Source organism: Lepidochelys kempii, chromosome 6, assembly GCF_965140285.1.
Source record: "Lepidochelys kempii isolate rLepKem1 chromosome 6, rLepKem1.hap1, whole genome shotgun sequence".
Classification (NCBI taxonomy): Eukaryota; Metazoa; Chordata; order Testudines; family Cheloniidae; genus Lepidochelys; species Lepidochelys kempii.
In genome coordinates, this window is record NC_136385.1 from 113,688,003 (window position 1) to 113,701,479 (window position 13,477).

At 43.6% G+C, this 13,477-nt stretch overlaps 1 protein-coding gene and 1 non-coding gene across 3 annotated transcripts; both read left to right on the forward strand.

Moving 5' to 3' along the window:
• Positions 1–557: 557 nt before the first annotated feature.
• On the forward strand, positions 558–11,435 carry EIF5 (eukaryotic translation initiation factor 5). Of its 2 annotated transcripts, XM_073349737.2 has the most exons (12): positions 558–667; positions 791–975; positions 3,847–4,126; positions 4,507–4,588; positions 4,997–5,169; positions 5,592–5,703; positions 7,734–7,873; positions 8,489–8,644; positions 9,018–9,179; positions 9,585–9,749; positions 10,085–10,219; positions 11,053–11,435. In XM_073349737.2, exons 3-12 carry the CDS (start codon positions 4,055–4,057, stop codon positions 11,143–11,145), a joined length of 1,290 nt encoding a protein of 429 aa, XP_073205838.1. In that variant the 5' UTR covers positions 558–667; positions 791–975; positions 3,847–4,054; the 3' UTR covers positions 11,146–11,435. The 2 variants fall into 2 exon arrangements, with proteins under 2 accessions (XP_073205838.1, XP_073205836.1); XM_073349735.2 differs by lacking the exon at positions 558–667 and having other exon boundaries at positions 718–975.
• LOC140913958 (small nucleolar RNA SNORA28) lies at positions 5,896–6,019 on the forward strand. The gene has a single exon (XR_012159719.1). It is a non-coding gene; the product is annotated as a small nucleolar RNA SNORA28 (small nucleolar RNA).
• Positions 11,436–13,477: the final 2,042 nt, after the last annotated feature.

Consider the following 13,477-nt stretch of genomic DNA (forward strand, 5'->3'; position numbering starts at 1 on the left):
GAAGGGGGGCCATAGTGCCCTGGCATTTGGCAGAGAGGGGGATGGGGGGGAGACACAGAGTCTCTGTCATCATAGGGAAAGGAGAATAGGAGTCATGGGAGAAGGGGCACAGGGAGCTCTTGCCACGGGGGGCAGGCAAAGGAATGGGCGGGGCACAGAGCCCCTGGCATAAGGGCTGGGGCAGTGATTGCAGGGACGGGTATTAGAGGCGAGCACACAGGGCTTAGGAGGATGAAAGGAGCCCCTGGCGGGTGCAGTAGCTCAGCCTACAGAAGCAAGGAAGCGGGCAGCCCTCTAATACGTATATGGCGGTGACCAGCACCATTTCTGTGCCCTCGGCCACACCAGGGGCCAAAGAGGCCAGCCACCCTGCTCCTCCCCCACTCGACGCACAACCCGGCCCGGCTGTTTCAATGACTCATTCTTTTCTCTCCCGTCCCTACCCCCTTGCTCTCCTTCTCGCGAGCTTTGGCCACTATAGACGCGATGTCCTTTAGAGTGCTGGGGGTAGGGGGGGAAAGGGCGGATTGATTGACCGCAGCGGCAGCCAATAACATAGGCGGATGGCGAGCGGCGAGCTAATGGTGGGGCGAGGGAGGTGCGGCCCGCCGCTGGCTGATTGATCCCAGCCGTGGCGTCGCTCAGTTGGAGCGAGAACATTCTAGAGGTGAGTACGCGGCGCCCATCGCAGGGGCAACCAGCAACCGCCCCCTTCGGCTTCAGTTGTGCCCGCCCCTTTCCCTTCCCAGGTGCCGCCGTTAACGGTGCCCTGATTGTATCTCCCCCACAGATTGACTGGCGCCGCCGCTGCTGCTGATTCCGCCCGCCCCAGGACGCTCGGACCCGGCGGCTGCGGCGCCCGCCTTCCCTCCGCCCGGATATAAGCGCCTCTCGGCCCCGTTCTCCTTACACACTCGGCTTCGTCGCAGCCCGGGGCGAGCAGCGTTGGGTTTATGTCTTTATTGGACGAAAACGGTGAGTGGCCGCCAAGGGGGTGGCGAGGCGCGATGTGAGGAGAGCGCGTCTGGGGACGTGGGGGAGGATCTACAGGCCGGGGTACCCGGGGTGGGGGCGGCTGATGGGGGTCCGTGCAGCCTCGACGGGAGTGGCTGAGGTACTCCCGTGCGGGGGGAACAGGCGGCGCTGGCTATCCCGGTCGGGTGGTCCCCGTGCGACGAGGCAAAATGGCGACGGTTGGGGCTGCGCCTCGTGATGGGGGGTGGAGGGGAAGCTGTGTGGCGCAGTTAGAAATCCGCAGCGCAGGGGGGGGAGGGGGCTGCATTCCAGGGGTTACATCGGGAGGGGCGAGTTGGGGGGGGCTGCCTGAGAAACCGCGGAGGCCCCCGCATGCGCAGTTGGAGGGGGTGTCGTCCTCCCACCCGTTCTGTGAAAGGCTGACTCAGTGCTTAATCGCTGCATTTATGAGTCATCCCAGAGCGGAGTGGGGCGGTTCGGCGGGAGGGAGGCTGGCTGCTCGCTCAGCGCGACGGGCTCGGGGGCGGTGTCGGGAGGTGGGTGGGGGCTTCGGTCGCCAGCAGACAAAAGCAGCGATGTGGATGAGGCCACACGTCTGTCTTCCTTCCCCTGAGGTACCTGGTTCCTCTGCAGCCCCGTGTGTAGGCCACATGATGGCTGGTTTTAGATTGGCTGTGGAAAGCACTGCCAGTCTGTTGTGTGGTGTCTGTTTTTTTTTATTATTTTTTTTTCCCTTTATAAAGGGCTCTTTCTAGCTGTTCTGGGGCAAAACTAAGTCTGTCGATCAGGTCCTGTAGATCAAGTAGTGTAAGCTGATCCTTGCAATTTACAATACAAAGGACTTGTAAAGATATTAGTTGGTTTTCACTCCAGGGATTTTACAGGCATCCCAGGGGAGAAGAGCTGCTTGTTATATTGGAAAGTGAACACCTAACTGCCCACATCTCCCTAACTCTCTGAGGAAAACAAAGGTAGAGAAACGAAGGGAGCATTATTTATATCAAAACAAGCTAATACAGGGGTTCTCAAACTTTTGTCCTGGTGACCCCTTTCACACAACAAGCCTCTGAATGTGACACCCCCCCCCCCAATAAATTAAATACATTTAGAAGCATTATAAATACTGGAAGCAAAGCGGGGGTTGGGGTGGAGGCTGACAGCTCATGATCCCCCCCACCCCCCATGTAACAATCTTGTGATCCTCTGAGGCGTTCTGACCCCCAGTTTGAGAACCCCTGAGCTAATACCTTTGATATGTCCCCTGCTACACCTCAGGGTTCACACTTAGCTGCTTTTTTTGGTCAGCAACTGTAAATGACTTCCAGTTACTACGACTAACTAAATGTTGGGGAAACTGTTGTTCAGTATTGAAAAATACATTCTTGTGCTGTTTTGTTGCTGTTATAGATTGAAGTATTTTGTACATTTCTATCAAAACAAGTTACCTAAACACCTCCACTTGAAGTAGCAGTGTGGTAGCATGTATAGCCATTCTAAAGAGCTGGCAAGAATAAACTTGTCTCAAATGTGGTATCTATCTAAATGGTCAGTCAATATTTAATCACAGTACAGCTTAGAAACTGAATTGTAAATGTATAGCAGAAGTGATGCAATACTAGGGTGCTTCTGAGAAATCAGGGAAGCATTGGGTAAGTTAATGAACATCTATGTACCACAGAAGTAGGAAGCCTAGAAATGCAAAACATCTTAAATATTTGGGGGTGGGGAGGTGGATGTTTTGGTACTACTATGCTGAATCAAAGGTGCAGAAGGAAGTTTCTATAGAAACAAGATGGGGCTGCTACACTTATGAGATCTTATGAGTGGAAGGAAGCACTGGTTAATTTAACAAGTTTAGCCGCTTAAGTCCAGGAGAAAAGCAAGCTGTTGGCAAACAACAACAATTTATAGTTATATAGAAGTGACAGTATAGTTTGCTAAACACTACTTATTCATGTTGAAGGTAGGTATTTCACAGCATTCTGGGTGACTAAATACAAATAAGCCACACACTTCACTTTAAAATGAGTCTATTCAGTTACACCATAACCAAGGATTTAAGGGCTGTTTTTTCCTTGCCTCCTTCTTCCAGAGCAGTCAAACTTTCACCCCATGTGACTCTTTCAATAGCAAGGCTGTTCTGTGACCCGTGACAGGGTACTGTGCAAAGGATTGCAGATCCAGCCCTTTGTCATGCCCGCTCATTAGGGGAACAAATTGGAGTGGGCTGGAGGTAACCTGGCCCTAATTGGGGAGACAGACGGCTGCTACCTAATTAGCCTGGGGCTCCATAAAAACCTCAGGGGAAAGCCGGAGGAAAAGAAAATGGCAGGGAATAGAAGCAGGGAGGTAGCTCTCCCCTCCCACCTGCCTGCAGAGAGTGAATGGTAATTTGTATGTGGTGGGAACAATCCTGAGAATAAAGTGCACCTGTGGTTACAAAGCCCAGGGTATCAGACTGACTTTAAGCCTAGCAAAAGCCAAAGGGGATCTGCTGCTCATTCCCATCCATCTCATAATATAACATTTCTCTGGTAACCTTTTACATGGAAAACTCATTCTTTAGCTGTGTCTGTGCGCTCTAGTAGGCGAAAAAGGGGGAAACTTGTACCATAACACAAATCAGCATTCTACAGGACAGCAGAAGTTGACAGTCTACAGCTGAGGAACTGCTGCTGTAATGATACAAACTGAGACTACGTAGTCAAATAACTGACTTCATGCATAGGAAATGCTTTTATGTCCAGCAGAAATAAGACTTAGAGAACATAACTAAAATTTCAGATCCAATAACTATTAAACAGTGTCCTTCAGCATGAATATACTTCATGAAAAGTTTTAGACTGAACTTCTTTTTTTAAACACTTGCAGAGCTGTTGCGCAGCCATTGGTACCTGTATTGGGGGAACATAGCATACAAACAAGAACCTTACAGCCTCAGTGGCGAAAACTTTTTCATGTCAGAGACCGAGAACTCTTGCAGTCGTTTATGTCATCCCGTCTTCTCCAGACAGAAGATACCAAAAAGCTGCAATCAAAGATCTCTTCATCTTATTGATAAAGCTACTAATAAGACAAAATGTCTGTCAATGTCAACCGCAGTGTTTCGGATCAGTTCTATCGCTACAAAATGCCCCGTCTGATTGCAAAGGTAACTCTTCCTAAACTCTGGTAATCAGAATATAAGCACTATTTATATAGAGCTTTTCATCAGTATGTCTCTTGTAGATCATTTTGAGAGAGTCGGTATCATTATCTCTACTTTACAAAAAGGAAACCAAGGCAAAATTAAGTGACTTGCCCAAGGTCACTCAGCAGGCCAGTGACAGAGTCTGGAATAGAATCCCAGTGTCCTGTGTTCTGGTCTGCTGCTTTATCCACTATACCACACTACCCCTCTTCCATAAGTAATGATACTGCTTTAAGCAGTGTTTAACTTTGTATGCATTTCTTAAATGACTTAGACAGTGGTGTGGCATTGACCTTCACATGTATACCTAATTGTGTGAATTTGATTTTTTTTCCTCTTAGGTTGAGGGCAAAGGAAATGGAATAAAGACAGTTATAGTCAACATGGTTGACGTTGCAAAGGCGCTTAATCGGCCTCCAACGTGTAAGTAACGCTTAAAGTAACATGAAATTCCCTCATGGCTCTTTTGGTCCCCAAGGATTGCTTGGATAACATCATATGGTGAAAGCAGGGGGCGGCACTTTTTTAGAGGTTTCATATGCATATTTTACTAGTGCAGCACTGACACAGGCTCCATGGGCCTTAAAGTTTAATAAAGGGAAATATATTATTTCTAGGGTAAAACACTACTTGGGTTGAACTTTTCTCTTAGAAAGACATGACCCAGTACAGCTAAGAACCATAAGAGACATGACCTATTAAGAGTACTGCCAAGCATTGTTAGTGATAGTGAATTATATTTGAAAGATGAGCACTAGTATACAGGTCAGGCCTGGCTGTCAGGATCTTACTGGCAGGCTTTTAAATGTGCCAATTTCTGTCTTTTGAAAGATCCCACCAAATTTTTTGGTTGTGAGCTGGGGGCACAGACCCAGTTTGATGTTAAGAATGACCGTTACATTGTCAATGGATCTCATGAGGCGAATAAGCTGCAAGACATGTTGGATGGATTCATTAAAAAATTTGTTCTCTGTCCTGAGTGTGAGAATCCTGAAACTGATCTGGTGAGCATGCTTAAGTTTTTTCCTATAACCAAACAGGCTTTTCTGGTATTAAAAACACCCACGACTGTCTTATTCTTAGATAATGTGCACGCAAGTGCTAATGCATGCAAGATTGACTACTTCAAGTCAATTTCATGCTGATGCTAGTGTGTAGGTGAAAGTTCATTGTAATATAATTCAACTTCTGAAGTGTTCGTCTGGAAATGTTTCCAGTCTCAAACCCTAAAATTTCAGGATTGAGAAATTTAAAGAATTAGTTATGTAAAAGTTAGCATAACTTCCTTATACAAATTATGATAAACAGCCTGACATGAAAAGTTTATCTGAAATCTCTATTGGCCTCTTTGGATGTTTAAGTTGTGGCATAAAGAAGTAATATCAGAGTTGAAATAAGGTTTTAATTTTGACTTTCCCTCTGGCAGCATGTCAATCCCAAGAAACAAACTATAGGTAACTCTTGCAAAGCCTGTGGCTATCGAGGCATGCTTGACACAAACCATAAACTCTGCACATTCATTCTCAAAAACCCACCCGGTAAGTGTTGCATATTTTTGACTCTCATAAAGGAAGCAATCCACATGCTAAAACATCCTTGTAGCTGAAATAGACTCTAACTTCTACCTCTATGTTGGAGGGGTTAGGCAGTGGGATATGAGGTTGGGTGAAGTTACAGACAAGTTTATTTTTTGTCCTTCACTGAGAAGGACTTAACTGGTTACTCTACGCAAGCAACACTCTGTGGCAGATATCCGGTTGCCTGTCTCAATTTAAGCTTGCTATAATAAAAAAGTCTAACCTATTCCAGTGGTCTCTACTAAATGAGGTCATGTGTTATATAGACTCTAACAACCTATTTGAACTTGCAGATCAGGAAAGTAATATTTGTGTTACCACACACTAGCCAACTTTGGGCCAGACTGCTTCCCAGTCCCTCCCAATGCTTATAAACAGCACACTGAGCTACATCTCCTGGAGAACAATTGTAGGTTAATCTTGCAGGCACCAGGTTGATTTATGGGAAGCAAAGTCAAAATGAGTAGTTTTAGCTCTGCATGCTAACTGCTGCTTTTAAATGCCCTACACAGGGCTATAGTGCTTAGTACCAAAACCATTACATGATGGCAGAATGGCTCCATGTCACACTTTCCAAAATTAAGCTTTTTTCCCCCTCTGCTCTGGAAGTCTTACAGAGAGCACTAAAAACAAAGTATGGCTCAGTCTCCCAAGCTGCAACTCTCACTTAGAGGGATTTCAGCACTGAGCCTGAGGATGCAAAGGACCAAGAAGACATCACTCTTTCTGCTAATAAGATTAGTGATGGGTACAGGGGTCTTCAGTCTATTTCTAATCTGTGAAAGTGGCTTGACTCAAGTTTTATGACTTAATATGTACATTTATATCTCAAAATATAAGTTTGAGTTAACTGCTTCTGCAACTTCAAAAGTGACTTACTATAGTAATTTTGAGGCCATAACTGGTTGGCCATGGCCAGCCAGTTACGGAGACATCTGATAGAGCTTTTGCTAAGCAGACAAAAGCATAACTAGACTAATGGCTGGAAACAAAGCTAGAAAAACTCAGACTGAAAAGCTGCCCTCAACAGAGAGTGACAAACTACTGAATTAGCTTACCAATGACCTCAAGTCCTCTATTTCAAGTATTTAAATCAAGCTTGGATTTAGTCAACTGTGAGGTAGTGACTCTAGTTCAGGAATTACTAGGTGAAATTCTGTGGCCCATACCAGTGGTTCTCAACCAGGCATATGAATCTCTGGGGGATACCTTCCAGAAGGTACATCAGCTCATCTAGATAGTTGCCTAATTTTATAACAGGCTCCATTGGAAGAAAGCACTTGCAAAAAGCCATTATATGGCGCTCTAAAATTTCATACATACAATGACTAGTATAGTTACTATCAGTGTTTCTCAACCTGGAAACTGTAATTTTCAGTAATGTGCTGTGACACTTTCTTGTAAAGTACTTTAAGTGGGATGAAACCTGGGGTACATAAGACAAATCAGCCTCCTGAAAAGGGTACAGTAACCTGGAAAGGTTGAGAACTGTTGGCCTATGCTATGGAGGATGTTGGACAAGAGGAGCATAGTGATCCCTTCTGGCTTTAAACTCTCACCAGGCCCATTCACTGGAGACCTTGTAGATGTGATATGCACACTTTACCAAATCATGGCTCTGATATTTAAAACAGGGAAGGGGGGAGGAGGAATAGTACTTAATGTGTAAACCTTAAAACTAGGTCTCCAATATCTGTCAAATTGTGGCTGTTGGCTTCCAGCCTTGTTGGACACAAGGGATGTTGTCTTATTTGTCTTAAGACTAATTTCATCCCATGCTATGTGGGGTCTGCAGTGGTGGCACAACCTTCACATTGAGGGAGAGGTGGCACTATGAAAAGGAGCCTTGGAATACTGAATTAAACTAAAACTTCTTCAAACTAGGTTCTGTAGGAATCTGATACATTTGAAATAGTGCTGACAAATTGTCTCACTAAGTGGAAGTCTTGTTCCCACTTGGAAACTAAAGTATCGAGTCTATTTTCTTCCAGAGAACAGTGATGCTAGTACAGGAAAGAAAGAAAAGGAAAAGAAGAACAGAAAAGGCAAGGATAAAGAGAATGGTTCTGTGTCTAGCAATGAGACACCATTGCCGCCACCACCAGACGAACTTGATGCTCCACGTGCAGTGGTAAGTAGACTTTCCAGAGACTTGTAAAGAACAGTGAGGTTGGCTTATAAATTAGACTTCAAAATTAGAGTCAGGTAACACTTCCACTTATAACTGCTTTCTGAAATGGTGGTGGCTCCCTTTCAGAGCTGCACTGAAAATGAGCCGTATAGGTAGCCCAAGCCATTTATGCTGGCTTTAGTGATGATAGGTCCTTACCATCCCATGATACTGAAGCATTCTTCCTTCCTGTTTGGATCTCAAACTGTTAGGGGGGTGGGAGGGAGTCTCGTATCCCATCCCCAGCTCTGCAGTTTAATCCATGAAGTGGTTAATGGAATTAGTCTACCACTAGACCTACTTTCTGTGGGGTGGGGGCAAGCTGGAAATATGGCTAAAATACTAAGCTCAGTATTAGCTTTTTCTGTAGGTAACTGCTATAGGACCATAGGGTTGCCCCTCACTGGAAGTTACTCATGAGGCATCCCTATGAATTTGAGTACTCCCCATCCCCCCATCAAAACTACAGATTCACAGTAGAATACCTTGGAATGGCATTAGTATTTAATATGCCCATAAGCAGAGCATCACTTGCCCTTAAGAGCTCATTAACTCTGTGTGAATGCTCTTCTTCAGGAGGATGATGATGATGACTGGGGTGAAGACACAACTGAAGAAGCCCAGAGGCGCAGAATGGATGAAATCAGTGATCATGCAAAGAACCTCACACTTAGTGATGACCTAGAAAGAACAGTAGAAGAGCGAGTCAACATATTATTTGACTTTGTTAAGGTAAAACTGCAGTTCCTCTTCTAAAACATTAGCTCAAAACAATACTTGATGTCATTATAGTAAACAGTTCTAAGGTGAAAAAAGGAGTTCTTGTGGCACCTTAGTCGAACAAATTTATTTGAGCATGCATCCGATGAAGTGAGCTGTAGCTCATGAAAGCTTATCGGATGCATGCTCAAATAAATTTGTTAGTCTGTATCCATAAAAAGAAGAAAAAGTGTACTTGTGGCACCTTAGTCTAACACGGCTGCTATTCTGAAACTTGTTCTAAGGTGGTGTAGTTTTCTAACTGTAACCTGGTGGGGGGGAAGGGAGAGTGACTAGAAGTACAGGCTTGTTAGCATTGGAGTTGTGACTAATTTCTCATCTGCAGAAAAAGAAGGAAGAAGGTGTCATTGAGACTTCTGACAAAGATATTGTAGCAGAAGCGGAGAGACTGGATGTAAAGGCTATGGGCCCTCTAGTTTTGACTGAAGTCCTCTTTGATGAGAAGATTCGAGAACAGATAAAGAGATATAGACGCCATTTCCTACGTGTAAGCTTTTTAATCTCCAACAGTTTTACTGGCCTCCATATATAAAGTCTGACACTTTAGTGGCTTTTAGGAGCAACAACTACTTAAATGAAGCTCTGAAAACTGGTAGAACAAAAGTCTACAACAGAAAACTCATTCTCTTGTCCCTAAACTCTGCAAACCAGTGGTTCTCAAACTGCATTAAGACCCCAAACAGGTCGTGACCCTGTTTTTAATGTGGTTGCCACAGCTGATAGACTTAGTGGGGTTCAGGGATGACCTCCAAGCCCTGCCACCCTGGGCAGCCGGGCTCAGGTTACAGCACCTTGGCTGAAGTATATTGTACAGAAGGCTTGAACTTAAAAGATTAGCGTCTTACCTGCCCACAAAGAAACTAATATTGACAATTGTATGGCTTTATTACAGTTCTGCCACAACAACAAGAAAGCTCAGAGATACCTTCTTCATGGCTTGGAGTGTGTGGTAGCCATGCATCAATCTCAGCTTATTTCTAAAATTCCACATATCTTGAAGGAAATGTATGATGCTGATCTTCTGGAAGAAGAGGTCATCCTTAGCTGGGCAGAAAAGGTACTTGGATAGTTCCACTATTAGGTGGACACGGTACTATATCACAGTTTCTGAGGTTTGCAGGGGGGGAAGTATGGTGTGATGTGGTCTCTTCATATAGTGTTGTACAGTGCATGTCTCCTGAAAGTGTAGACTGATTAAGGTGGTGGTTTTTTGTGGGGTGTGGTGTGTGTGTGTGGTTTGTTTTTTTTTCCAGGGTGGCTGGGCTTGGCTTTGAGTTTCTGAGAAGTCCTTTATAGAACCAGTATCACTCCTCTGGCTAATATGTAACTTTTTTCAGTCCTCATAGCAGCTTCTGCACTAGAGGTTTTTAAAATACTCTTCCTTTCTTGTAGGCCTCTAAGAAGTATGTCTCAAAAGAGCTTGCTAAAGAAATCCGCATCAAAGCAGAACCCTTTATCAAATGGCTGAAGGAAGCTGAGGAAGAGTCCTCTGGTAACGAAGAAGAGGATGAAGATGAAAATATTGAGGTAAGAAGATTGGTTTGTGTCCATCCATTGTTCTTCTCCCTCCTCCCCTCCCCCCCTGTTCATTCTTCTTGGGCCTGCATGCCTAGGTGTGGCCTAAGACTAGCTTTTCCTCTGAGGCATATGGCTAAAACCCCACTACTATTTGTGGGGGAGTTCCCCAGTCCACATAATCGTCCTTTCCCTCTGTACACCCTTGGATTCCTCCACAGGCTCCTGTCTTCCCCTAATAAAGACAGGATAAAAACTTCACCAGCTAGGACAATGAGTAGTCTTTTCCATTTTAAGCTTCCAAGGTCTAGATGGTTACCTTGTGAGCAACACAGGATGCTCATAGTGTCAGCCTTTTAAAGTAAGGACTTCTAGTACAAGCAATGAAGGTTGAATTTAAAGAGCAAATTGTCTAGCCTCTGCTGAGGATGCAAACCTCTGTTAATATATGGTGCACCATTACAGAACCAAGGTAAAATGTCTTGTGAGCTGGTAAAATAACATGACAGTTCTTTGCATGTCACATTTAGCATGTCTCCCTACATCAGTAAGACAAACTTAACTACCTTTTGAGTAATGGGGGTGTGGTGACTAGTAGAACCAAACAATTTGGAATAGCTTTTAGAAGAGGATTCCTGACACAATGCTCTGACTATGGTTTCAGATATGCTGTTATGCCACAAGGAGACAACAGTCTCCCTAAAATGAATTACCTCCATACAGGCTGTGTACATATATCTTATACCTTAGCTAAACTTACTTCATTAAGTAGATAGAGGGTGTCAGCATCATTATGGAAGATTGTCAATGGATGTCCTTAAACACTAAATATCTTGTCTCACTAGGTGGTGTATTCCAAGACTGCCAGTGTACCTAAAGTTGAAACTGTGAAGCCTGTAAACAAGAAAGATGATGACATAGATATCGATGCCATTTAAGTGATGTGACCTAGCTTCCAGTGTAATACTGAAAACTGCTCTGCATTTTTCTTCCAGAAGTGCAACATGTACATGCACAAGCTGAAATGGCTTAATATTATGCTAATTAATACTCAAATGTCTCTTACTGTGACTGGTCTTGTGTAACTATAAGCCGAACACCAAGGAGTCTACACATGAGTGAACCAATCTAGTTTGTTAATGGCATGTTTCTTTTTAAAGTTGTGTTGGACACAAATACTTGGAACACATTTATACAGCTGTGGGAATAAAGGATTTGGTTTTGGTCAGCCTAAAGAGTTATGTTCACCTTGGAGTGAGACCAGCTTAACAGGTGTCTGTTTGCTGGCAATGGTATTCTGCTCCTGTCTAGGAGGGAACAGAAAGCTGCTCTGAGGAAAATAGATCCCTGGTAGAGAAACCAGTATGCAATTTTTCTAAACTTGAGTGTCTCTAGCAAGCTCAAAGAGCAGCGAGAGACACTAGTGACTGGGTTTCAACTGGCAGACAAAGCTAGTCTAGCATTCATATGGTCATAGGGCTAAAATTTGTGTGATTAAAAAATATATATACCTCTTCATCTAGCATCCATATTTTTGGCCGACCATATTTGGTGCTGACTATTTCAGACTGCCTTTGATAAACAGCTCAAAAATTGCAAGAGGGAAGATCAAGACTTGCTCCAAAAGTCATCTTTATTCCATTCTAGTGTCCAGAGTTGATTGTAAATATCACACTTATTTTAAGTGAGGTGTCATTCTTACTACCACTGTGACAAAATAGCCAAATCAAAATCTTATTGAAGTAGAAGAAATATCTAAATTCCTACTCTAGCTATAATTCAAATGTCCTCTTTGCCAAGAGCAGTACATACTTTTTTTTTCTTACAAGTTAAAAATCAACTGAGGGAAAAGTGGTTGAAGATTAACTTAAAATTGGGGTGAGGAAAGGAATGGTCCGAGCAAAAACAACTTTGGAGACTAATTTTTGCTTCATGCAGTGTAAAGACTAAAGTAACTTAATTATTTCTCTAAACATACCCAGCCTTTGCTGTTGTAAACTTCAAGGTTGATCTCAGACAAAAGGCCAAAACTTCAACAAAAGCAGTTTTCTTAAGCTAGGAAAACAGTGGTTTTCAACATGTGGTCTGTAGACTGACATAAGGGATCTGTGAAAGGTGACTTATGGAAATAAAGTTTCAGATGCTAGAGAAGGCTGTTTTTTCTGATGAGTCAAAACTATGTGACTATCGCCACCTACAGTTCACAATTCAGTGTTCATCTTTATAGAAGCCTACAAGTTTATACCCTTCTCATGCTGTGTCAAATGCTGAGCTGAACATCTTAACCATTAATAGTTGAACTCTATACTCGGTTTTCAGTCTAACTTCTAGACTAGGTGACATACTGAATTTCCAAAGGAGTCCACACCTCCATTTGAAATTTTGTAGGGGTCTGCAAGTGAAAGGCTAAGACAAGAACCATCCCCCCCACCTCAAGTAGAGGGTTTTTTTTCCTATTATCAAAGGCTAAGTTAAGCTTTCGTGTAATTACATCTATACATAGGTGTTGCTCAGCTCTTTGTGTGGCTTTTAGCTTTGCATAGAACAAACTTAAAGGAGTAAGTCTAAAGCTATTGATGAGAAATTGAAAAGCCCTGACCCCTTTGGAGGAATTCTATATCTGATTCTTCAGTAGAGGTGGCCTTGTCCAAGTTCCTGTTTTAGTCACTAGTGGCGTATGCAAAAGGTCAGATAAGTAGCATGGCTTCTGGGTTATGTCTCACCAATATTGGGGTTCTTAGCACCTGTTATGTAGACAGGCTATTAAAAATTCTACTGGCTTTGGAATGGAGAAAAGTCTGGATTTTTAAATCTCTCTAGTTTTGGTTTTAATATAATGTGTGGCTGAGATTTGTAGGGATGCCCTTGTGGAAGAAAAACAGTCTTCACTCTTAGGTTGTTTGTAACAAGTCAGAGACTGTTTATTCTCAAGCAGTTGCAAAGGGGAGAGTGCACAAACAGGGATTCCCCTTTCCTAGGCAGGTCGCTGCCAGATAAACAGGGCAAGCATTTATACCTTTTGTTGCATACAATAATCAACAGCCCTGTCTTTATTTTAATACATATTCCTTCCTGATCTCTGTCTTTTCTAAGCAGTTCCTCCTAGTCTGCATTCCATTCTTATCTGACACAAGCTCAAAACAGCATCTCTTACGATTTTCCCACTCGCCCAGGCCGTGCTTCAAAGTCTGGCGTTATTAGAGTTAGTTAGCCTGACGCTTGCTCTATTCCTAAAATGTCTGCATTCAAGTTCCCTTTTTCCGCTTCCAG